This window comes from Ovis aries, chromosome 5, assembly GCF_016772045.2.
Source record: "Ovis aries strain OAR_USU_Benz2616 breed Rambouillet chromosome 5, ARS-UI_Ramb_v3.0, whole genome shotgun sequence".
In the NCBI taxonomy this organism is placed as follows: domain Eukaryota; kingdom Metazoa; phylum Chordata; class Mammalia; order Artiodactyla; family Bovidae; genus Ovis; species Ovis aries.
This window is the reverse complement of record NC_056058.1, coordinates 97,639,223-97,664,881: the sequence shown is the minus strand read 5'-3', so window position 1 is coordinate 97,664,881 and position 25,659 is coordinate 97,639,223. Positions and strand designations below refer to the sequence as shown.

General features: G+C 37.0%; 1 protein-coding gene across 2 annotated transcripts in view; it reads left to right on the top strand.

Annotated features, from left to right (window-relative positions):
- ST8SIA4 (ST8 alpha-N-acetyl-neuraminide alpha-2,8-sialyltransferase 4) overlaps positions 1-25,659 on the top strand; it is a 106,529-nt gene that overhangs the window by 49,599 nt on the left and 31,271 nt on the right. The window contains exon 5 of one of the 2 annotated variants that reach the window (XM_042250791.1): positions 9,564-9,588. The exons of the other annotated variant lie outside the window; for it this stretch is intronic. Within the exon in view, the coding sequence (XP_042106725.1) occupies positions 9,564-9,588 (25 nt within the window). The remainder of the gene's footprint in view (positions 1-9,563; positions 9,589-25,659) is intronic. 2 annotated transcript variants of the gene reach the window in all.

Genomic DNA, 25,659 nt, shown 5'->3' with positions numbered 1-25,659 from the left:
CTTTAAGAGTGAAGAAGGAATTTTGAAACTTTAAAGTGACTTGTTGAAATTTTAAAAATGTGATTACAAAATGTAAAAATCAAGGTTTCTTCTTTCTATATTGAAAACAAACTTATCAATGTATAACCTGAAATCTGAAAAGAATTCAACCCAATAATGTGATTTAATATGCAATTGAATTATTCTATAAGATATATTAAATATATTTTTGCAAAATATATAATGATAGACCAAAAATTCTAGTTTTATAATTACTGTAGTTTGATTCATGATAGTCAAGTGCTGTTTTTAATAATGGGATGATTATACTTTTATTTTCTTATTGTTTTTATCATTACATCAAATAAAATTAAGCAGTGCATAAAGTAGCTTCTCAGTTCCACTACCAACTACAATGGATAATTTCTTAAGAATTCCAGGCAATAAGTAAATGAGCATATTTTGAAATTATATTTTGTATGCAGAAATATATTATATGTAAAGTGTTCTAAATTAGAATCATGTGTACTTTCTGCAATTTCTTTTGAGTTTGTACTTTGAAGAGTTTATTTGTAGTTTTCATCTGTATTCCCTTAGAATATGCTTAACTTTGTTCAGATATCTCTCTTAAAGAGCTTGTGCACGCTAAATCACTTCATTTGTGTCTGACTCTTGCAACCCTATGGACCATAGCCCTCCAAGCTTCTCTGTCCGTGGGATACTCCAGGCAAGAATACTGGAATGGGCTGCTGTGTCCTCCTCCAGGGGATCTCCCTGACCTAGGTATCAAACCCACATCTCTTATGTCTCCTGCATTGACAAATAGGTTCTTTACCACTAGCACCACCTGGGCAGCCCCTTAAAGATATTAATTGATTTAAATTTTAGATTTGTTTATATAAATAGTTTTGGAAAAAGTATTCAAACATTTCTATTTGAATGCTTTGCTTCCTGGCAAATATTATGAACTATTATTGAAGTACTTAAAGCAAAAGTAAAATATCCCCTTTAATTATATTATAAATTTTTATGATCCAGTTTTGTTATTTGAATTCTACCAAAGCAAAAATAAGGCAATTACCTTATTTTATCACCACATTCTAATTAATAATTTGTTTTAATATAAATACTATAATAAGGACTATACTCATTACGTTGACAAGCTAATACTTTGTATTAATCAGAATAAATACTAGGATTGATGATTCGCTGGTGATCATTGAGATTGATAAACATGCGTAGTGTTCAGTGATGTAACCTTCATAGTTAATAATTCTAAAGTTATCCAACAATTTTGTAAACAAATATCTTCACCAAAACGATTTTTAAGGAAATGATAAATTCAATTCATACATATTCTTTAATATTTTATATGAATTCTCTTTATGAATTTCTTCCTTAACTTTTAGCTTAGAATATGTATCTACCCTTGTATTTGAGAAAAATTCCAAATGATTTTTTTTCTTTGAAAGATAATTTTGCAACTACAAAAGAAATGTGCAAATGTGAGATAACTTGACTATATGACTGCTTTAAATTTGCTTGGAATTAAGAATTTCTATTTGAAATGCTTGGGATAACCCTCATGACCTACAGCAATGTCATTCAAATTGGAGTTCACAGATGTATTTCTCAGGTTCTGAGAAAAAATACTTACTCTCTTTAAAACATGTTTTTATATTGATCCAAACTGAGAACACTGGCTTACAGAATTTTTAAAAATTACTCAGGAGTTTGACCTCTAAAGACAGTCAAAACAAACCCTTCTTATTCTCACCATAGACAAGACTGTTTACAATCTTGAGCCTCAGATTTATATTCTATAAAATGTGGATATTGACATAAATAATCATCGAGATCCTTTGGGCTTTGAATTTCACTGGTTCTATTCTTTAGTTTTCTTACTCACATGAATATTCAAAATGCCACAAACATTTGTACTGAATTTTCATACATATCCTCAGGAATATCCTCTCTACCTTAAGGGAGGTATCATTTAACTTTTGATTTTCACAATAACTGAGGTAGCTTTCTAAAATATTCCTGCTTTAAAGTCATTTGTCTAGGAATTTAAATATTCGCCATATTTTTCAAGACCAGAATTAATTAAGATCCTCATTGGAATGTTACACACACATAAACACATTCATATACACATATAAATATGTACGTGCATATATGAAGATATAGAAGAGATAATTATATATGTTTGTTATGGGGCCATTTATCTATTGAATTATTATTTCTTTGATTTCTGCAGTTATTGTTAAAAAGCATAGATCTTTCTATAAATGCAAATTAAGGAAAATTATTTCTGGAGAAGTGATTTTTTTGCATATGTGAAAAATAAAAGTAATGTTCATATATGCTGTATATACATACTCACAAAATATATTCCTATATAATATAATCTATAATACATTAAAATATATTCAGTTCAGTTCAGTTCAGTCGCTCAGCCGTGTCCGACTCTTTGCGACCCCATGAATCGCAGCATGCCAGGCCTCCCTGTCCATCACCAACACCTGGAGTTCACTGAGGCTCGTGTCCATCGAGTCCGTGATGCCATCCAGCCATGTGATACTCTGTCATCCCCTTCTCCTGCCCCTAATCCCTCCCAGCATTACAGTCTTTTCCAATGAGTCAACTCTTCGCATGAGGTGGCCAAAGTACTGGAGCTTCAACTTTAGCATCATTCCTTCCAAAGAACACCCAGGGCTGATCCCCTTCAGAATGGACTGGTGGGATTTCCTTGCAGTCCAAGGGACTCTCAAGAGTCTTCTCCAACACCACAGTTTAAAAGCATCAATTCTTCAGCACTCAGCTTTCTTCACAGTCCAACTCTCACATCCATACATGACCACAGGAAAAACCATAGCCTTGACTAGACGGACCTTTGTTGGCAAAGTAATGTCTCTGCTTTTCAACATGCTATCTAGGTTGGTCATAACTTTTCTTCCAAGAAGTAAGCGTCTTTTAACTTCATGGCTGCAGTCACCATCTACAGTGATCCTGGAGCCCCAAAAAATAAAGTCTGCCACTGTTTCCACTGTTTCCCCATCTATTTCCCATGAAGTGATGGGACCAGATGCCATGATCTTCATTTTCTGAATGTTGAGCTTTAAGCCAACTTTTTCACTCTCCTCTTTCACTTTCATCAAAAAGCTTTTTAGTTCCTCTTCACTTTCTGCCGTAAGGGTGGTGTCATCTGCATATCTGAGGTTATTGATATTTCTCCTGGCAATCTTGATTCCAGCTTGTGCTTCTTCCAGCCCAGTGTTTCTCATGATATACTCTGCATAGAAGTTAAATAAGCAGGGTGACAATATACAGCCTTGACGTACTCCTTTTCCTATTTGGAACCAGTCTGTTGTTCCATGTCCAGTTCTAACTGTTGCTTCCTGACCTGCATACAGATTTCTCAAGAGGCAGGTCAGGTAGTCTGTTATTTCCATCTCTTTCAGAATTTTCCACAGTTTATTGTGACCCCCACAGTCAAAGGCATTGGCATAGTCAATAAAGCAGAAATAGATGTTTTCCTGGAATCTCTTGCTTTTTCCATGATTCAGCGGATGTTGGCAATTTGATCACTGGTTCCTCTGCCTTTTCTAAAACCAGCTTGAACATCTGGAAGTTAAGGGTTCACATATTGCTGAAGCCTGGCTTGGAGAATTTTGAGCATTACTTAACTAGTGTGTGAGATGAATGCAATTGTGTGGTAGTTTGAGCATTCTTTGCCTTTTTTTGGGATTGGAATGAAAACTGACATTTTCTAGTCCTGTGGCCACTGCTGAATTTTCCAAATGTGCTGGCATATTGAGTGCAGCACTTTCACAGCATCATCTTTCAGGATTTGAAATAGCTCAACTGGAATGCCATCACCTCCACTAGCTTTGTTCGTAGTGATGCTTTCTAAAGCCCACTTGACTTCACATTCCAAGATGTCTGGCTCTAGATTAGTGTTCGCATCATCATGATTATCTGGGTCATGAAGATCTTTTTTGTACAGTTCTTCCGTGTATTCTTGCCACCTCTTCTTAATATCTTCTGCTTCTGTTAGGTCCAGACCATTTCTGTCCTTTATCGAGCCCATCTTTGCATGTAATGTTCCCTTGGTATCGCTAATTTTCTTGACACGATCTCTAGTCTTTCCCATTCTGTTGTTTTCCTCTATTTCTTTGCATTGATCGCTAAAGAAGGCTTTCTTATCTCTTCTCACTATTCTTTGGAACTCTTCATTCAGATGCTTGTATCTTTCCTTTTCTCCTTTATTTTTCACCTCTCTTCTTTTCACAGCTATTTGTAAGGCCTCCCCAGACAGCCATTTTGCTTTTTTGCCTTTCTTTTCCATGGGGATGGTCTTGATCCCTGTCTCCTGTACAATGTCACGAACCTCATTCCATAGTTCATCAGGCACTCTATCTATCAGATCTAGGCCCTTAAATCTATTTCTCACTTCCACTGTATAATCATAAGGGATTTGATTTAGGTCATACCTGAGTGGCCTAGTGGTTTTCCCTACTTTCTTCAATTTGAGTCTGAATTTGGCAATAAGGAGTTCATGATCTGAGAAACAGTCAGCCCCAGTCTTGTTTTTGCTGACTGTCTAGAGTTTCCCCATCTTTGGCTGCAAAGAATATAATCAGTCTGATTTCAGTGTTGACCATCTGGTGATGTCCACGTGTAGAGTCTTCTCTTGTGTTATTAGAAGAGGGTGTTTGCTATGACCAGTGCATTTTCTTGGCAAAACTCTATTAGTCTTTGCCTTGCTTCATTCTGCATTCCAAGGCCAAATTTGCCTGTTACTCCAGGTGTTTCTTGACTTCCTACTTTTGCATTCCAGTCCCCTATAATGAAAAGGACATTTTTGGGGGGTGTTAGTTCTAAAAGGTCTTGTAGGTCATCATAGAACCATTCAACGTCAGCTTCCTCAGCATTACTGGTTGGGGCATAGACTTGGATTACCATGATATTGAATGGTTTGCCTTGGAAATGAACAGAGATCATTCTGTCGTTTTGAGATTGCATCCAAGTACTGCATTTTGGACTCTTGTGTTGACCATGATGGCTACTCCATTTCTTCTAAGGGATTCCTGCCCGCAGTAGTAGATATAATGGTCATCTGAGTTAAATTCACCCATTCCAGTCCATTTTAGTTCTCTGATTCCTAGAATGTCGACGTTCACTCTTGCCATCTCCTGTTTGACCACTTCCAGTTTGCCTTGATTCATGGCCCTGACATTCCAGCTTCCTATGCAATATTGCTCTTTACAGCATCGGACCTTGCTTCTATCACTGATCGCATCCACAACTGGGTATTGTTTTTGCTTGGCTCCATCCCTTCATTCTTTCTGGAGTTATTTCTCTGCTGATCTCCAGTAGCATATTGGGCACCTACTGACCTGGTGAGTTCCTCTTCAGTATCCTATCATTTTGCCTTTTCATACTGTTCATGGGGTTCTCAAGGCAAGAATACTGAAGTGGTTTGACATTCCCTTCTCCTGTGGTCCACATTGTGTCAGACCTCTCCACCATGACCCATCCCACATGGCATGGCTTAGTTTCATTGAGTCAGACAAGGCTGTGGTCCTAGTGTGATTATATTGACTAGTTTTCTGTGAGTATGGCTTTCAGTGTGTCTGCCCTCTAACAGCACCTACCGTCTTACTTGCGTTTCTGTTACCTTGGATGTGGGGTATCTCTTCACGGCTGCTCCAGCAAAGTGCAGCTGCTGCTCCTTACCTTGGACAAGGGGTATATTATTAAAATATATTAATATATTATTAATACCTTATGTATATTTACTGAGTAAATAATGTGTTATACACTGTTTTATATATACATATATAAAGTACAGTATACTAATAATACATATATAAGAACTTATTCCATGCAGGTTGCTTTGCTACACCTTGTGTGTGTCAAACAATACTCAATAATATATTGTCTTACATTGCTTAATATATAGCAGTCTCCCATTCTGTATTTATATTGTTGGCAATTATTGTGCCATCTTGAATTTCTTATTTCTAGTAATTTCATCTTGTGCTGGAAGACTAAGTTTCCTTCTATATTGTTCTGAGTTGGGATCAGCTCAGTTTCTCAGTTGTGTCTGACTCTTTGTGACCCCATGGACTGTAGCACACCAGGCCTCCCTGTCCATCACCAACTCCTGGAGGTTACTCAAACTCATGTCCATTGAGTCGGTGATGCTATCTAACCATTTCATCCTCTGTCTTCCCCTTTCCTCCTGCCTTCAACCTTTCCCAGCATCAGGTTCTTTACAGTGAGTCAGTTCTTCATATCAGGTGACCATATTACTGAAACTTCATCATCAGTCCTTCCAATGAATATTCAGGACTGATCTCCTTTAGGATGGACCTGTTGGATCTCCTTGCAGTCCAAGGGACTCTCAAGAGTCTTCTCCAAGACCACAGTTCAAAAACATCAATTCTTCGGCACTCAGCTTTCTTTATAGTCCAGCTCTCACATCCATACATGCCTACTAGAAAAACGATAGCCTTGACTAAATGGACCTTTGTTGGCAAAGTAATATCTGTGCTTTTGAATATGCTGTCTAGGTTGGTCATAACTTGTTTTCCAAAGAGCAAGCGTCTTTTAATTTCATGGCTGCAGTCACCATCTACAGTGATCTTGGAGCCCAAAAAAAATAAAGTCTGACACTGTTTCCATGGTTTCCCCATCTATTTCTCATGAAGAGATGGGACCAGATGCCATGATCTTAGTTTTCTAAATGTTGAGCTTTAAGCCAACTTTTTCACCCTCCTCTTTCACTTTCATCAAGAGGCTCTTCAGTTCCTCTTCACTTTCTGCCATAAGGGTGGTGTTAACTGCATATCTGAGGTTATTGATATTTCTCCCGGCAATCTTGATTCCAGCTTGTGCTTCTTCCAGCCCAGCATTTCTCATGATGTGCTCTGCATAGAAGTTAAGTAAGCAGGGTGACAATATACAGCCTTGACGTACTCCTTTCCCTATTTGGAGCCAGTCTTTCATTCCATGCCCAGTTCTAATTGCTGCCTTCTGACCTGCATACAGATTTCTCAAGAGGCAGGTCAGGTGGTCTGGTATTCCCATCTCTTTCAGAATTTTCCAAAGTTTGTTGTGATCCACACAGTCAAAGGCTTTGGCATAGTCAATAAAGCAGAAATAGATATTTTTCTGCAATACTGTTACTTTTCCGATATTCCAATGGATGTTGGCAATTTGATCTCTGGTTCCTCTGCCTTTTCTAAATCCACCTTGAACATCTGCAAGTTCACGGTTCTTGTACTGTTGAAGCCTGGCTTAGAGAATTTTGAGCATTAATTGCTAGCATGTGAGATGAGTGCAACCCTGCAGTAATTTGAGCCTTCTTCAGCATTACCTTTCTTTGGGATTGGAATGAAAATTGACCTTTTCAAGTACTGTGGCCACTGCTATGTTTCCCAAATTTATTGGCATATTGAGTGCAGCACTTTCACACCATCAGCTTTGAGGATTTGAAATAGCTCCACTAAATTCCATCACCTCCACTAGCTTTGTTCATAGTGTGCCTCCTATGGCCCACTTGACTTTGCATTGCAGGATGCCTGATTCCAGGTGAGTAATCATACCATTGTGATTATCTGGGCTGTGAGGATCTTTTTTGTATAGTTCTTCTGTGTATTCTTGCCACCTCTTCTTAATATCTTCTGCTTCTGTTAGGTCCATACCATTTTTGTCCTTTATCGAGCCCATCTTTGCATGAAATGTTCCCTTGATATCTCTAATTTTCTTAAAGCGATCTCTAGTCTTTCCCATTCTATTGTTTTTCTCTATGTCTTTGCATTATTTCTATTATATTATTATTGTAAGCGTTTAAATAACTTGAATTTTTCTTCTTATTCAGAATATAAGATATATTCTAGTTTATCTATTTCATGATCAGTAAACTTATTTCTTCATTTTTATTAAATAATATTATGTTGAACAATGGGAAACCTCCCAAGTTTCTCAGAGTTTTGCTGAATCATTTATGTTTTCTTTTAACTTGCAGCCTGTAAACTATTATAGCTGAGTGTTTAATTCCCAATGCAGTGAGCATAGTCGTAATTCCTAGTCTGTGGATTTTAATGTAGGAAGGAATGATACACCTTACAGAAATGATATCAAGTGGCATCTCTAGCTTACCCCTTATCTGTGTAGCTCTCTCTCTCTGTTATAAACTATTTCATTGGTCAAGTGTACTTTTCTATTAAAAGAAGCGCATATTAGTTCCTTTGTTACAGTGTATGATTTTCAATATGGTTCTTACAGGTGAACACATTGTATTTTCATACATGTTTCAGCATCAGTGTCTATTCCAGTAGGACTCAAACAAAAATACTGTATCAAATACCTTATTTTCTGAACTTATCTTTTAGATGTTAAAATCTGTCACTTTTTAATGAGTATAAAGATAAAAGGCTATATAAAATTAGGTTGATCCTCTGCAGGCTAAATTCATGTGAATGACATGTACTTGAAGAAGAAGTTGAATCAGACCAGGCTTCCAATAGAATCGTCGGTAAAAATATACACGGATATAGACCAATGCTCGGAGAAGGCGATGGCACCCCACTCCAGTACTCTTGCCTGGAAAATCCCATGGACGGAGGAGCCTGGTAGGCTGCAGTCCATGGGGTCGCAAAGAGTAGGACAGGTTTGAGTGACTTCACTTTCACTTTTCACTTTCATGCATTGGAGAAGGCAGTGGCAACCCACTCCAGTGTTCTTGCCTGGAGAACCCCAGGGACGGGGGAGCCTGGTGGGCTGCCGTCTATGGGGTCGCACAGGGTCGTTTATGACTGAAGTGACTTAGCAGCAGCAGCAGCAGCAGCAGCAGCAGACCAATACTAGACTTAAGGAAACTTGAGTTTACCTCTGTTATACAAGTGGATTATTTTAAAGTATTGAATCAACTCAAAATTGTATAAGGAAATGCAATTTTAAAAGACAACTTTGAAAATGGAGACATTCACTCGGAACACTTTCTGAAAATGGCTTACTTGTTTTAAATTTAGTTTTAAGCCAAAAACACTTCCATATGGTTTCCATCTTGACTAATGAGCAACACAGCTGTAATACTTCTTTGTAAAACATGTATCCTTCTTTAATGCTTTTGAGCAGCTAGAGACTGCTTAATGGGTATTTTAAACATCATGATATTTCCGTGATAGAATATTTCTTCCCTTCCTGGCAACTCTGATATCCACCCTTCCGCATTGCAGGGTTTCTTGATATCTTAATCTAGTTGGCCTTGAGCAGTGGTATTGTCTTCTGGCAGCTTCCATCATTCATATTTTACTGTGGAATGTGACAGTATAAATAACTTATATCTGAGAGGTCATTCACACGTGTATGGCTCAACAGGACCCTGTGGGATTGCCAGGATGCCCTCAGCCAGCCTGTTTTCCAGTTCTTGATTCTTCTCATTGAGACTTTGCATGGTATCTAGAGTGCTTTTGGGGGAATAGAGAATCCTTCATAGCACTCACTGATATTGATGTATCCTGGAGCTTCTCCTTGATAGGTATTTTTTTTTTTTTCTTTTCTCCACCTAGATCATTCTGCTTCTTCACTTTAAAGGTAAGAGCCAGTTGGACACAATTCCTCACTCTTGTCCCTTTCTCTGAAATTAACCTGGATGTCTTTTCTCTTCAGAAGGGGCGTATATTTCGAATAGAACAATCATCAGAATGTATGATTATTTTTTATATTGTTCTCTGTCTTTTTATATTGTATATTTCATGAGAGAAAAGGTTGATTTATTCATCCCTTTGTATACCTAAGAAAAAGTATGAAAACCCTGTGTTCATTATGTTGGGGCCTGGGGCCTGGGGCCTGGGGCCTGGGTGCAAGGGGACGGCGAATGGAGTCATGAAAAAGAGCCAAGTTGTGCTGAAAAAAGACTTTGAAGTTTTGTTTAAGGGTTCATTATTTAGAGCAAAGAAGCAAAACAGCAAGCAGAAGGAGGAAATGAGTTTTTTTTAATATGAATTTGGATACCACTGGGAATCACATTAACCATTCAGCTTATTTTGAAATAGAAGGAAATCATGGAAAGAAGGAAGGCTTGAAACTCAAATAATGCGGTTAAAACTAGAATAACTAGTCTTTCCCACAATTTATTAATTTATCAACTGGTACACATAAAGAACCATCCTGTGCTCAGTATTCACAAAATTGTGAAAGCAGTGCTTACTAAATTTTACGTGCCTAAGTTGCTAGAATGAAAATATAGGAATAAGTTCTAACTAAAAAGTAAATAGATCATCATAACGAAGTGTGGCATGGGAACATTCACACTAAACATCTACGAATTCATCCTGGCCACCTGAGGAATATTGTCTTTGTTCCATAATTCAGTAACTTAATGTTTTCTCTTCATTATAGTTTTTCACACTCTCTCTCTCTGTATATATATACGTATCTATTATTGTTTGATTATGATGCTTTCTGAAAGAAAATGGTTATTTTAAACACGTTAAGGAAGGAAATACATTTATTTTCATTACTTTAAAAAATTCCTATACTGACACTTAGTATTCAGAACAAAGGTTTTCTCTGCTATTTTAAGAGCTACACAAAACATTCATGAATGTATTTCATGGATTGTATTCATTACTTGCTTTTGGTTCTTTTATTTCCTTTCTACTCTGAAGACCCAATCTTGTAATGAGTGGTAGAAAATACATAAATAACATTAGAAATTCCCTTGTTTCTCTGACCTTTAAAGAAAAAAGAACACTGATCACTATGCAGAATATGTCTCGAATTAGTCTGCATAAAGCTATTCTAATTTAAGTTCAAGTGATCTAGCAGTGACTACATTCAGAGACTTCTTATATACAGTAAAAAATTAGTTGTGAATTTTAAATAAAAGGCAAATATATAATAAATTTTTAAGCAGTATGACTATATATTGTCTAAGTTTGCTGAGGAATATAACTGAATCAAGTGTCCCATAAATCTTTTAAAATGTACAGTTTCTTGAAAGTGGTAAAGTGTTAGCTGCTCAGTTGTGTCTGACTTTTTGCCACCCCATGGACTGTAGCCAACCAGGCTCCTCTGTCCATGGAATTCTGAAGCCAAGAATACTGGAGTGGGTCGCCATTCCCTTCTCCAGGGGATTTTCCCAAACCAGGGATCAAACTGGGTCTCCTACGTTGCAGGCATATTCTTTACCATCTAAGCAGTCATTTCCTCCAATTAGTATTGTACTGGGCCCAACTGAACGTAAAATCCTAAGGTATTTTCTCCATTCTTACAAACAGTTTTTATCATATCCTATGAATTTTAGCCATCTAATATGTTGTTATTATCCTCATCCATAAATTACAATTCTGCCTGTTTGGTAGAATTTTTGTATATGCCATGAGGATTCCTCATCCCTCAAAAGATTTTACTTCTGTGCAATTTGAACAGATTTTTGTCTTAAGGAAAAATAACTACCTAAATTTAAGATATTCAGGAGAGAGCAGCTTAGATAAGCAGTAAGCTATATATAACCGATAAGTAGTTTTTACTTAGTGGAAAATAAATTGTTAGAATTAAAGGAACAAGTGAAATTGCTCGGTCGCATCCAACTCTGAGACCCTATGCCTACCAGGCTCCTCCATCCATGGAATCCTCTAGGCAAGAAATTGGAGTGGGTTGCCATTTCCTTCTCCAGGGGATCTTCCCGACACAGAGTCAAATCCAGGTCTCCCACATAAGAGGCAGACTCTTTGCTGTCTGAGCCACCAGGGAAGCCCTAGGGTTAAAGGAAAGTAATCATAAAGGCCCAGTGAACATACATTGGGAGCAGCAGTGCTGATATTTCTGTGCTACTGTGGCCCTTACCCTGTCTGTGTGTCTTTATCCAACTGGATCATGAAGTTAGATCTCAGTTAAGGTTACTACAAAAAACTGTTGGTGACAAGTCACTGCTCTGTATTGGATAAATACCTGCTGCATTCTTGGTTTTATGTGCGTTTTCAGCTCAGGACCTTGTTAGCACAGCAATGGTATTATTTAGCTATATTCCCTGATTAAATGTTCCTGGAGACAGTGTCAGTCAAGTACTAGTGTATTAAGAACTCACAATCATTCAGTTCCACTGTGCTTTAACTTTTATCCTGAAACCATCATCCAACGACCTTGTTGGTGGTCAAGTGAAATGTGTTACAGAGATTAGGCTGGCAGTTACTGTCTTATCATTAATTCCTTACTAAACATGTAACAGGTTTTATTTCAGGCAGTATACATTTCCACTGTCAACACCAAATTGTTTCACCATAATGGAAGTATGGGTCATACTTCTTGTCCTATTCTTTAATTACTCATTTAAAGCAAGCTTTTTGAAGAAATATCACCCTTTGATGTCCTTCTAGAGACAGTAAAGTCAGTGGGAGAATCCATTTTTCCTTCTTTAAAAGATAAGTAAAATGCTAAAGCTGAAGCTCCAGTACTTTGGCCACCTCATGCGAACAGTTGACTTATTGGAAAAGACTCTGATGCTGGGAGGGATTGTGGGCAGGAGGAGAAGGGGATAACAGAGGATGAGATGGCTGGATGGCATCACCGACTCGGTGGACGAGAGTCTGAGTGAACTCCGGGAGTTGGTGATGGACAGGGAGGCCTGGCGTGCTGTGATTCATGGGGTCGCAAAGAGTCGGACACGGCTGAGTGACTGAACTGAACTGAACTGAACTGAACCGACTGAATAAGGGAATAGTGCAATAAAGTAACTAGGAATTCTTGGTACTTAGCTTGTATGGGTTCCATTGAATGACTTATATGTACTGACTTTCCTTGGCCTTTATCATAAAATCAGAGAAATTGGCCAAAATTAATAAAACGGTAGCACCAAGCAACTGAGTTCAGATTTAGAGCTTCCTTATTTCAGGTACCCCATGATATCTTTTCAGTTCACACTTGGATGAAATTAAATAGCTAAAACAATCGTGTGACATCTGGATATTCTTTCATAATTTAAAATGCAAGGGGTTCTATATTAATATTTTTTGGTGATTTAGTCTAATAGAATCTAACTTTATTTTTTCCTTTGCTTCAGTGAATCTTACTTAAGGCAAAATTATTACAGCTAAAGTCATGATTTTGCATTTTATTGCATTAAATCATCTTACTCAACAGAATTTTGTAAACTTTGTAACAGAAATTACTTTATAGCTATATATAAAATTTTCACAATATGACAACCTGATCTTATATTAAAGTGTCTATTTTTCAGTAGAGTTTGGGAAAATTGTACAGTCATTATAATTACTTGGCAGTGTCTATTTTAAAATAATAAAAAATTAAAGAAACAGTTGGAGTGGAAAATTGGCAGTTTCCCAAAACTCTCATCTTTGTTTTTGCTTCATGGTAGTCACCATATTAAAAAAAAAAAAGAAATTGACAGTTTGTAGAATTCATAAAGTTGTAGTCATATAACCCATCAGCAGGTCTCTGTTAATAAAAGTCACTAATAGGCAAAGCCAGCACATTTTGTAGTTTATTCAGCTGGAAAATATTTTCTTTCTTTTTTCTCTAGAACAGATGCCTACAACAGTATTAACTGTCAGTTTCAAAATTAGTAATTATTTTATGATTATTTTATGGAAAATAATAAACACAAAATATGTTTCAGACAAATATTTTAGTAGTGTAAAAAGCATGGCATTCCTATCAGACTAGACAAGAAATGAAATCAAAATTTTTCATTAAAAAGTTTACATTAAAGTGGCTTTAATACTTTAATGTACTTTAAATCACATAATTCCACATTTGGAAGGTATGAACAGATGCGTTTTGGCATGCTGACCCATTCACCGATTATCAGTTCAGTTCAGTTCGGTCACTCAGTTGTGTCCGACTCTTTGTGACTCCATGAATCGCAGCATTCCAGGAGCTGGGCGGGGTCTAAAACTGCAAAGAAAGCAACAGAAGTGTGGGTTTCCTCTAGTGATGGATTCCCCTCCTGCATTATTCAGAGATTCATATAAGGAAGAGACATGGTAATTTGTGAACGCCAGCCCAAGAAATTTGGCAAATGCCTGGAACCTCCAGTGGGATATATGAGCTGAATGGACTCACTGAGCAGAGATGCACAAAACAGTTTCCAAGCAGGATGAAAGGTTAACTAGAAGAGAATAGACCAAGAATTCACAGGAGTGCCTAATTCACAGGAGTGAATTGTCTAATAGCTAAATACTACATAATAGTCCTCTTTTGAGAGAAATAAATAGAAAGACTTCAATACGTTACGGCTTGATTTTTAATGAAAGACTATTCATTAGAATCCCAGTTTACAAAAAGCTGCAAGATCCAAACAGTGATTCCACATGCTAAATATTTTTCTAGAAAGGGATGGAAGGTGATAGAAGGAAGCAGGTATACAGCCTGGTAGCTCAGACGGTGAAGAATCTGCCTGCAATGCAGGATATGAACAGAAAACACATCTGTTCATATCTTCCAAATGTGGAATTATGTGATTTAAAGTATTTTGCCACTTTAATGTAAACTTTGTAATGAAAAGTTTGTGTTTCATTTTTTTGCCCAGTCTGATAGGAATGCCATGCTTTCTGCATTACTAAATGCAAAATCAAACCCAGACCCAGGGTTTGATTCCTGGGTCAGGAAGATCCCCTGGAGATGTGAACAGCTACCCACTCCAGTACTCTTGCCTGGAGAATCCCATGGACAGAGGAGCCTGGTGGGCTACAGTCCTTGGGGTCACAAAGATTCGGACACCATTGAGCGACTAAGCATGCATACAGCTACTAAAAAGAATAACCTGTTTAGAATAATTCAAGGTGACAGAACAAAATTATATTCAGATAGATTTATGCGTCTCTCTTCTTTCTCCGCCATGATATATGGTGGGCTTGAAGTTTCCCCTGCTCTGGTTTTCTCATTTCACTTGGTGTGCATAGGACCTAAGTCCTTGGACTTTTCACAGCATGCCAGACACTAAATATTGACGAGAAGACATACTGGGACTGCAAGCATATTACATGGAGGGAAGAGATTTACTGGAAAACAGAAGATGAAGAAACAATTACAAAAAAAAATATAGTGACACACCGCTATTTTCATTCACTTTATTCTTTTGGATCTAAGTAATAGGAAATCTTTGTAGATTGGTTTTCTTCTATTGTGAAGAAACTTGGTGATAGGGAAATCACAAACACAAACGTAGCCTGTCTGGGAAGGAGACTGAAAGCGGACTGAACTGTTCAAAAGTGATGCTGTCCCGGCGGGCCAGGAGATGATGGAGCTGTGCGGTTTCCTCTCCAGCAGTTAGTGTTAGGAAATGACGCTGCATTGCCCAAGCCTGTGACTCACAACACAGTGAACTGTTTGGGGAATTTGACATCCTCACTCAGGGTTCTGGACCTTTTAACACTTAGGTTTGATTGGGGACTTTCTCAACAAGCTGATGGTTGATGATTTTAGGGAACATTTTCATAACTTGTTCTTTGTTTTGTTAGAGTAATATATTGAAAACTAGTTTTGTAGTTTCTTTGAAAATCCCCCATATTTTACTCTAAGTTCAGTTCAGTCACTCAGTCATGTCTGACTCTTTGTGACCCCATGAGCTGCAGCACACCAGGCTTCCCTCTCCATCGCCAACTCCCAGAGCTTACTCAAACTCATGTGCATTGAGTCGGTGATGCCATCCAACCATCTCATCCTCTGCCGTCCTCTTCTCCTCCCGCCTTCGATCTTTCCCAGCATCAGGGACTTTTCAAATGAGTCAGTTCTTCGCATCAGGTAGCCAAAGTATTAGAGTTTCAGCTTCAGCGAAGGTCCTTCCAATGAATATTCAGGACCAATCTGAATATTAGGATGGACAGGTTGGCAATCCAAGGGACTCTTAAGAGTATAAAGGAATGTCTAAAATTGCCATGTATTTATATACATACATTGAAGCAACTGTATCCTCTGACTTGGGTTTCTTTAAAAAATATCACTATAGTCTTCCTTAAAATAAGTAGAAAATATTTTAAAATATTAAAGAAGGTGTGAGGAAATGCATAACTGCTGAGAAAACTTTAACTCACTTGAAAAGCATTTCAGATTGTCATTTCATGCATCAGAAAATTTTGTTGTGTCTCATTGATAAAACCATACATAATAAAAAAAAGTTCAGGATTAGGAATAATTTAAAAATATTTGAGGTGTGGTAAAAATATTTGAAGGATATAATTTTAAATATAGAGATACTTTCAGTTCAGTTCAGTTCAGTCGCTCAGTCATGTCTGACTCTTTGCGACCCCATGAATCACAGCATGCCAGGCCTCCCTGTCCATCACTAACTCCCGGAGTTCACTCAGACTCACGTCCATCGAGTTGGTGTTGCCATCCAGCCATCTCATCCTCTGTCGTCCCCTTCTCCTCCTGTCCCCAATTCCTCCCAGCATCACAGTCTTTTCCAATGAGTCAACTGTTCGCATGAGGTGGCCAAAGTACTGGAGCTTCAGCTTCAACATCAGTCCCTCCAATGAACACCCAGGACTGATCTCCTTTAGGATGGACTGGTTGGACCTCCCTGCAGTCCAAGGGGCTCTCAAGAGTCTTCTCCAACACCACAGTTCAAAAGCATCAATTCTTCGGCACTCAGCTTTCTTCACAGTCCAACTCTCACATCCATACATGACTACTGGAAAAACCATAGCCTTGACTAGACAGATCTTTGTTGGCAAAGTAATATCTCTGCTTTTCAATATGCCATCTAGGTTGGTCATAACTTTCCTTCCAAGGAGTAAGCATCTTTTAATGTCATGGCTGCAATCACCACCTGTTTGGAGCCCCAAACAATAGTCTGACGCTGTTTTCACTGTTTCGCCATCTATTTGCCGTGAAGTGATAGGACCAGATGCCATGATCTTCGTTTTCTGAATGTTGAGCTTTAGGCCAACTTTTTCACTCTCCTCTTTCACTTTCATCAAGAGACTTTTTAGTTCTTCACTTTCTGCCATAGTACATAGGTAATTAGTATATATCTAAGAGGCTGATCCTTAGACACAATTGAGCTATAAACCCCTCATTTTACAGAGCAGACTGTTGAGACCCAGTCTGATCCAAGACTGCTTGTAGATATTCAATTAGTGGCAGAGCCCGTATTGCTGATTTCAGCAGCTCACTTTCCAGTAATATCTCTATAGAAGAGTGTAGCTTTATATTAGCATGACCATATTTGTGTCCTTTTATCATTCCTTTTGAATGTATGACTTTTGACTGTAATAAAAGTATTAATTTATGTAGCTTTGTACTCTTTGCCAAAATGATATTCAAAAAGTTAATACATTCCTATTTATATCTTATCACAGATCTTGAACTGTTTCTGACTTGTGTTTCCTGGCCAGAGATAAAAGAATGTTATTTTTCACAGACAAAAAGAGGAAACAACTGAAGAAACTTTGTTTAGCTAGGGATTTATACCGCAAACTTCAGACACAAGTTTCTAAGTAATCCTAAAATTGAATTCCATTTTTTTTCCAACTCTTAAAGAAATAACACAGATCCTATAGCTGGGTTCTGAAGCACTTCATTAAATTGAACTTCATGTATCTACCTAGGCTTTCAGCTGACTTCTGCAGAGCAAAATCAATATCTCTTCTAGAAAACTGAATGATTTTGTGCATATTATTTATAAACCTCAAACCATGTATATTTGAAATATTTTAAGCAAAATTTGAAACCCATTAAGGACCTTTAAAATTGTTTGCCCAGAGAATCAGTGAAATTTGTATCATAACTAAATAACAAATCTTACATATTCTAAGTTGGTAAAAGGCTATAGGAACAAAAAATAATGTGGTTTTTTTTTTTAACTAGCTTTGTTCACATGGTTTAAATAATTTTTCTGGAAAGCTTATTGTGCATGACATTGTTTCACAACTGACTGAAAATACCTAGTGACAACTGTGTTTTCTATTATATACATTCATTATTCCGTACAGAACAATCATTCATGCAGATATACCTGAGGCAATTGTCAGAGAATATATTCTAAGTAACTGCAATGTTGATGACTTAGACCTGAGTCTCTGAACTCAAGTCTGTATTTGTTTGAAATTCAGATTAAACTAACTGCATTCTTATAGATAAATAAGCAAATGGCTAGTTACACTGGGACTTCTACTTTAGTGTTTAATTTGGCAGGTTTTTTCTCTAGTGCTCCCAACATAATTTGTTGTTAATGTTTTCAACTGGAGTAAGAAAAATATAGTTTATATAATATTTCTGGTCAAAACAGTTTTTTTTTTAATGTATTCTTATGGTGTATATTTGGCACTCATGGTGTCTATTTGGCACTCATCTCTTTGCTAGTAGTAAAAACAATATAATGTTGGGCTTCCCTGGTGGTGCAGATGGTAAAGAATCTGCTTGCAATGTGGGAGACCTGGGTTCGACACCTGGATTGGGAAGATCCCCTGGAGAAGGGAAGGGATAACTCCAGTATTCTGACGTGGAGAATTCCATGGACAGAAGAGCCTGGTAGGCTACAGCCCATGGGGTCGCAAAGAGATGGACACTACTGAGCAGCTTTCATACTTCATACTTCACTAAATACCTGCTTTATTTCATTTCTCTTGTAGAAACACCCTATCACTATTTCTGTTCCTCTTCTTGATTTTGGAGTAGGGTTATCAAACTGATGACTAACAATTCGTTTCCAGCCTACTGATCTGTTTAACAACACAGATATTTTCAAATGTAATTTGTTGCCAATATTTAAGATCCTTGAACAATCAAATAAAAATTTTAATCTTTGTTGATTCTTTAGAACATCTGGCAGTGATTGGTCCTTCATTTCTTCAAAATGCCTGTGAGCCAGAACTGAACTTTTGTCTTCTGTGTCTAGCTGTTGTTATCCTGTTATTCATCATTCACACAGCCCTTTGTCACTTCCATCCTGACAGTCAGCCTGATTGACTTATCATAGTTTTCCGCTTTATCCAGCTCTTAACCATTAGTTTCACTCTTCTACTGGGAGGAGAATGAGGTATAAACATATATGGCAATGAGTCAGACAGTCTTAGAAATGGAGAAAACTTTTCATATCATCTAACCAAAATTCTCATTAAAAGTAGTGACATTTATGCATATTTGGACAGGTTAGGTGACTTACTAAGATTTGCATATAAACAGGTGTTTAGTCTCAAATATCCATCTATTGATACTAAATGTCATGCTCTTTTCACCATCTTAAGAAACTGGTTGTGAAATAGTTGCAGAAAATTACTCAGCGTTTCACCAGTAGAATTTCTTTTCAGGCAGTGTGTGCGAATAAATGTTTAATATCAACTCTCTGGGAAAACAAACCTGGATTGTAGCATTTGCTGATAGTGTAAATACTCCCACCATGTTCAATTTCAAGCTACCAATGAGACATCAACCAACTTATAAAAGTCAAGAAAATTTAGCAATAGCTATCGTTAATCATTGAGCCACATCCAGCCCTCCAGAATACATGTTGATTCAAGGATCTTGCATATATTAGAGAAATTCAGGTGACTAACATACATGCTTATTAAACAAAATCCTTTCTATTGAACTGGCAAACCTTATCAAAAATGTCTGTCTCACTTATGAGAATATTTTCCTTTTATTTTATCTGTTATCATGGCTTAGATCAGCTAATGGAAATTCACTGACAATACTGATACATATGAAAGCAAAATCAATCACTCTGATATAATTCATCTCTTTGGTTTATTATTCTGACCAAATATAAGCATGCATAATGGACCATTTATATGGTAATTTCTAAAGTGGAGTCTTTGAGTGTTATTGACTAAGGAAAAAGTACTTGAGTTCTTTATCTGCTATTGAGTTTGGCCTGGCTAAGCACTTTGAATGGCATTCAATTTTATTTTGTCAGAAATGGATATGTACTATAAGCTTTTTATTATCTAAATATTGTTCTTTTTTCTAAAATGTAAGAACTCCTAATCTTATTAATGATAGCTATGATATGGCAAAATTTTTATGTTCTAGTTTCTCTATTGTAAATGCTTGAAAGTGTTTTGACAATAGTCAAAATTTTCCATTTTATCCTGCTTTTTGACATTTATTCTCACAGGTAAGAGAGTTGTTTACCTACATGATTTGAAATTCCTGATTTATTAATGACATAACATGAAAACAAAGATAATATGTAAAAATGGTAACTATCTATCTGAACAAGTAAAATTGTATTTTCATTTCTTTTAGTCATAACTGAAAAATATAAGAAGATAGTTTTGGGTAAAAATATTATAAAGAAAGCAGAAGTAAGTTTTAATACTTAGTATAATAATACATGATTAAAATATGTATGTGCATGTTACTGTGCTTCTAATTCTATGTTAGGTATTACGGGAGGCTAATGCAGTTTTCTATGGAAATAATTGTTAAGACAGATTAAGACTCATTTGAAAATAGAAAAAAAGTTTATGTGTGAAGTAGCTCAGATTTATAAGAAAAATATTTCATTTAATCTATGATTTACTATAACTAGTTATTTAGTTGAGATTTTTATGTTAAGTAACTGAAATATTGTTTTCTTCTTATTTAATAATAAAAGCTTCTCAGCAAAGAGAATTATAACCAAACCTTTTCCAATACTTGAAATCATCAGTTCACCATTACTCTCTTTTTAGCAGTTTTAATATTTTAATTGAGGATGGATTTTTGTCGAAAAACTGACTGTATAGAGCTGTACAGGCAAAATAGTGGCTCCCCAGGTGGCTCTAGTGGTAAAGAAACCCACCTGCCAGTGCAGGAGAGGTGAGAGGTGTGGGTTGAACTTCTGGGCTGGGAAGATCCCCTGGAGGAGGGCATGGCAACCCACTCCAGTATTCTTGCCTGGAGAATCCCATGGACAGAGGAGCCTAGCAGGCTACAGTCCATGGGGTCACATAGCGTCAGACACGACTGAAGCAACTTAGCAAGCAAACACAGGCAAAATAATATAGTGGGTGTTTTATCTAAAAACCTCTTACATTCACTCGAATGTCATTCCATTGTAACCACTGCATCTCCAACATTTTGCTCCTACTCTCTGGAGATGGCTTGCTCAATGCCATAGAACCAGTCAATGTTATAGGCATCAAATATGTTCCATTTGTTCCATTAATTGTTTTTACCCTGAAGAAGCAGCAAGAAGCAACAGACATAGTGTTTGATTTAGGGAAAGCAGGAAACAGTATTTGGAGATGAGCAAGTAAATCCTAGTGAAAGGTTCCTGATGCTTACAGGACCTGTGGACACCATTTATTTTATTTTTTCTGTGGAGAACACTGACAAAATGGAAAAACGTGTGTGTGCAGGTGTTTATGTGTGTGTGCACGCATGGTGGTGTATGTTGTGCTGCTGGAAGAATCACTTGGCACGGTTGGTGATCTCTACCTTCTTCTGTTATTTATAGTTCTCCACTTATCACATAAAGTAAATAATTTCTTTTGCTTAACACACATGTACACACACACATTGGAGAGGGCTAGTATTCTGAGTTTGGGTTGAACAATATATGAAAGAAAAATACATAAAAGTAAAATGGCCTGTGCTTTAATATTTTAGAATTATCTTCAAGACAGAATTTGGATACATAAGACAAATTGGCTTATGACTGTGTTTTATGTGCTCTCCCCAAATTTGGAGAAAATATTGAAAATAAAGCTGCAGGACTCTGCCTATCTATTTATCATCTACCTATTAAACTGTCTGTCTAACTATCTTATACTTGCCCTCTTTTTTTTCTTTGTAAACCAATTCAGTCTTGACTCCCGAAGTACCTCTAACATGATGACTTGGATTTTACAAGTGAAAGCAGAGCTAATAATCAGAATGACCTCTTATTTCCCTCAGGTATAATGGGTGTGTTTATGTGTATGTGTGTGTGTGTTAGCACTAATGACAAAATTCCCTAAACTTCCATTAGAGCTCCTGTGAGTAAAGTCAATAGTGATAATAACTGACATGGGAGTGTTTCTGCCTGGAAATTGGAGAGTCAGTCTCCAAAGTACTCCATTTCAATGTCAGCACAGAACAGTGGCAGTTTTCTCTGATGGATTTTATTCTTTTCCAAATATCAATGTTATTGCTGCCAAATTTAAGTAAAAATAAAATCCAGAGATGATAAAATACTTCCTAGAATTTTTTCTAATTATGCATAATTCAAGTTTATTGTTTATTTTTAGTCCTAAAATTATTTGTCCCCCTTAGAGATATAGCATAATAACCTTGACAAGTATAAAGTAAACTTGGAATTTAACATTTGCCATAGAAAAGTGAAAGTTTTTTAATTCTAGGTTATACTTAATAAGAGTGCCATATATTTAACCAAGAAAAGCACATTGACCTATTTTTCTATGTTAGATTTTAGAAGTATTCCTACTTCTCTGCATTTTATAAGTTAATGTAACATACCTACTAACTAATCCCAGAATAATATTCACAAAAGTTCTAACATGGAGGGAATATAGGATTCTCAGACACTTTTTACTTTTTAGTAGTTTTTTAATTTCCAGTTGAATTGATGTAATGCCAGTTAAAAATGGCTTGGCCAAGTTAATAGCTTTACTAATATTAAGCTCAACCTAGTTTCTAGGGCACAAACTCTGAAGGGAGATTGTTATTTCCCAGTACCCAGTACCTGCTCACTCTTTGGGCCTATTCTTCATGCTCGTCTATGCTTCAGGTTTCATTGTAAAACGGGGCTATTAAGAACATCTACTTCATAACATTGCTGAGAGGAGCATTTATATTGCTTATATATAAAGCATAGAGATTAGTGCCTGACACATTGTCAGTACTAAACAATTAGGCTTGGCTCTAACTAACAGATACCTGAAAAACAGGTTCAATAAATTACCCTTTGGGCAATTAAGAAAAGTTTTTTTTTCTTTTTTTATTAAAGTATAGTTGATTTACAATGTGCTGTTAATTTCTGCTGTACAGGAAAGTGACTCCATTTTATATATATATACATATATACACACACATATATATGTGTGTATATGTATATATATATAATATTTATATGAATTCAATTGTATATATTTATATATAAATACATGTTATATATGTGTGTGTGTGTACACATTGTTTTTTTCTATTCTTTTCCATTGTGGTTTATCAGAGGACGCTGAATATGTCCTCTGTGCCACCCAGGGAGACCTCGTTGTTTATTCACTCTATCAGTAATAGTTACACCTGCTAAGCCCAGTCCCCCTCTCCATTCCTCCCCCACCATCTTCCCCTTGGCAACCGCAAGTCTGTTCTGTATTTCCATGAGTCTATTTCTGTTTTGTAAGTGGGTTCATTTCTGTCATAGTTTAGATTCCACATATAAGCAATATCAAACGGTATTTGTCTTCCTCATTCTGACTCACTTCACTTGGTATGATAATGGCTAGTTGCCCCCATGTTGCTACAAATGGCGTTATTTTGTGCTTTTCATGGCCGAGGAGTATTCCATTGTATGTGTGCACTGCTTCTTTGTTCATTCATCTGTCGATGGACATCTAGGTTGTCTCCATGTCTTAGCTACTACAGAGAGTGCTGCTTTGAACATAAGGGTGCATGCGTCTTTTTGGATTAGTTTTGTCAGGATACATGCCCAAGAAAGGGATTGCTGGATCATATGGTAATTCTGTTAGTTTTTGGAGGAACCATAATGGCTGTACCAATCTGCATTCCCACCAACAGTGTGGGAAGGTACCTTTTTCTGTATATCTTTCCAGCATTTCTCATCTGTAAAGTCTTTAATGATAGTCATCGACTGGCGTGAGGTGGTGCTTCATTGCACTTTTGATTTGCATTTCTCTAATAATTAGTGATGTTGAGCATCGTTTGTCTATTGTCTGTGTCTGTTTCTTTGGAGAAATGTCTATTTAGATCGTTCTGCCTACTTTTCAACTGGATTGTTTTTTGTTCTTGAGCTGTATGAGCTGTTTGTATACAGATTTTGGAAAGTAAGCCCTTGTTGGTTGCATCTTTTGAGAATGAAGTGAAGTGAAGTCGCTCAGTTGTGTCTGACTCTTCGCGACCCCCGTGGACTGTAGCCTATCAGGCTCCTCCGTCCATGGGATTCTCCAGGCAAGAATACTGGAGTGGGTTGCCATTTCCTTCTCCAGGGGATCTTCCCGACCCAGGGATCGAACCAAGGTCTCCCACATTGCAGGCAGACGCTTTAACCTTTGAGGCACCAGGGAAGCCCTCTTTTGAGAATATTTTCTCCAATTCTGTAAGTTCTCATTTCATTTTGTTTATGGCTTCCTTTGCTGTAAAAAAAAGCTTATTTCTCTCTTCAGATATCCCTCTCTTTGCTGCCAACCTCTTCTTTCTGCTGATTTATTTAAATTAATAGCAGGTACTTCTAATAAAATATATTGAAATAAATGAAAATCTTTAGCTAAAATAATAGGAGACACTGTAATTGTTAATAGATCTTATGCCTCACCCTGATATCAGAATGTACACTGCTCCAGATGTCCGTGCTTAGATTCCTCTTCACTTCTATGACTCCCTCAATTTGGTTTGAAGTTAACTGATGTTTATCTTTCCATTCTGGTGAATATTAATAATGGATGAATATGTCTATTGCATACTAAGAGGGGAAATATGTCTATTCTAAACGTGGCAGGTGAAACAGGTCTGCATTTGTTGCTGGGAAATCTCTCTCATCTTTTCTGTTATTTCTGAAATACTGTTTGGCAACCACAGCATCCATAATGTCTTTTTCCATTTTAAACTTCATCTTAGACCTTCCATGTGAGTGACAAGTACAACTTCTGATGCAACATTTAGTAAGAATAAGAACGAAACATGCTTCAACTGCTAGTAATTTCGATACTGCATGAAACGCACTGTCCAGAGTTTACCTTCTGTAACATCAGACATGTTCCGATTTCAGCTGGCCACTTAGGTTGTGACTGAAAAACATTTTTTTCAAAGTTAATGATTTTCCCATGTATTTTCTATTTCTTCACCCACATAATCACATTATGTTGGGGAATACGGTAACATCATTCAAAATAAATAAGAGAATCAGGCTTGGCTGTCAGAATATCCAACATTTCTGTAAACAATTGACTAACTCCCCGCACAGTAAACTCTGGAGTGTTTTCTGATACCGGTGACCAGTTCTCTAATTCCTTGGACAACAAGTATATGTCCAACAATTGAATCCACTTTGGATAAAATCTATGCAGAGTTATCATAGGATGCAAAATTGCTATAGCTATACGTGAAAGAATATAAATTGAAAGACTTCTTCCCATTTTTCTTTGTTTTATGCCTTTAAAAAACTAATTTAAGAAGGATAGGTCAGTTTCATCAAGAGTCATCACTTGAGAATGAGAAAAAAAAATTTAAGCATTCAGAAATTCAAAGCCATCAAATTAAAGTAAGTCACAATAATTCCTTCCAGCAAATATGTTTTAATGCCCCCATTCAGTTCGGTTCAGTCACTGAGTCGTGTCCAATTCTTTACGACCCCATGGACTGCAGCATGCCAGGTCTCCCTGTCCATCAACAACTGCCAGAGCTTGCTCAAACTCATGTCCATCAAGTCGGTGATGCCATCCAACCATCTCATCCTCTGCTGTCCCTTTCTCTTCCCGCCTTCAACCTTTCCTAGCATCAGGGTATTTTCCAATGAGTCAGTTCTTCTCATCAGGT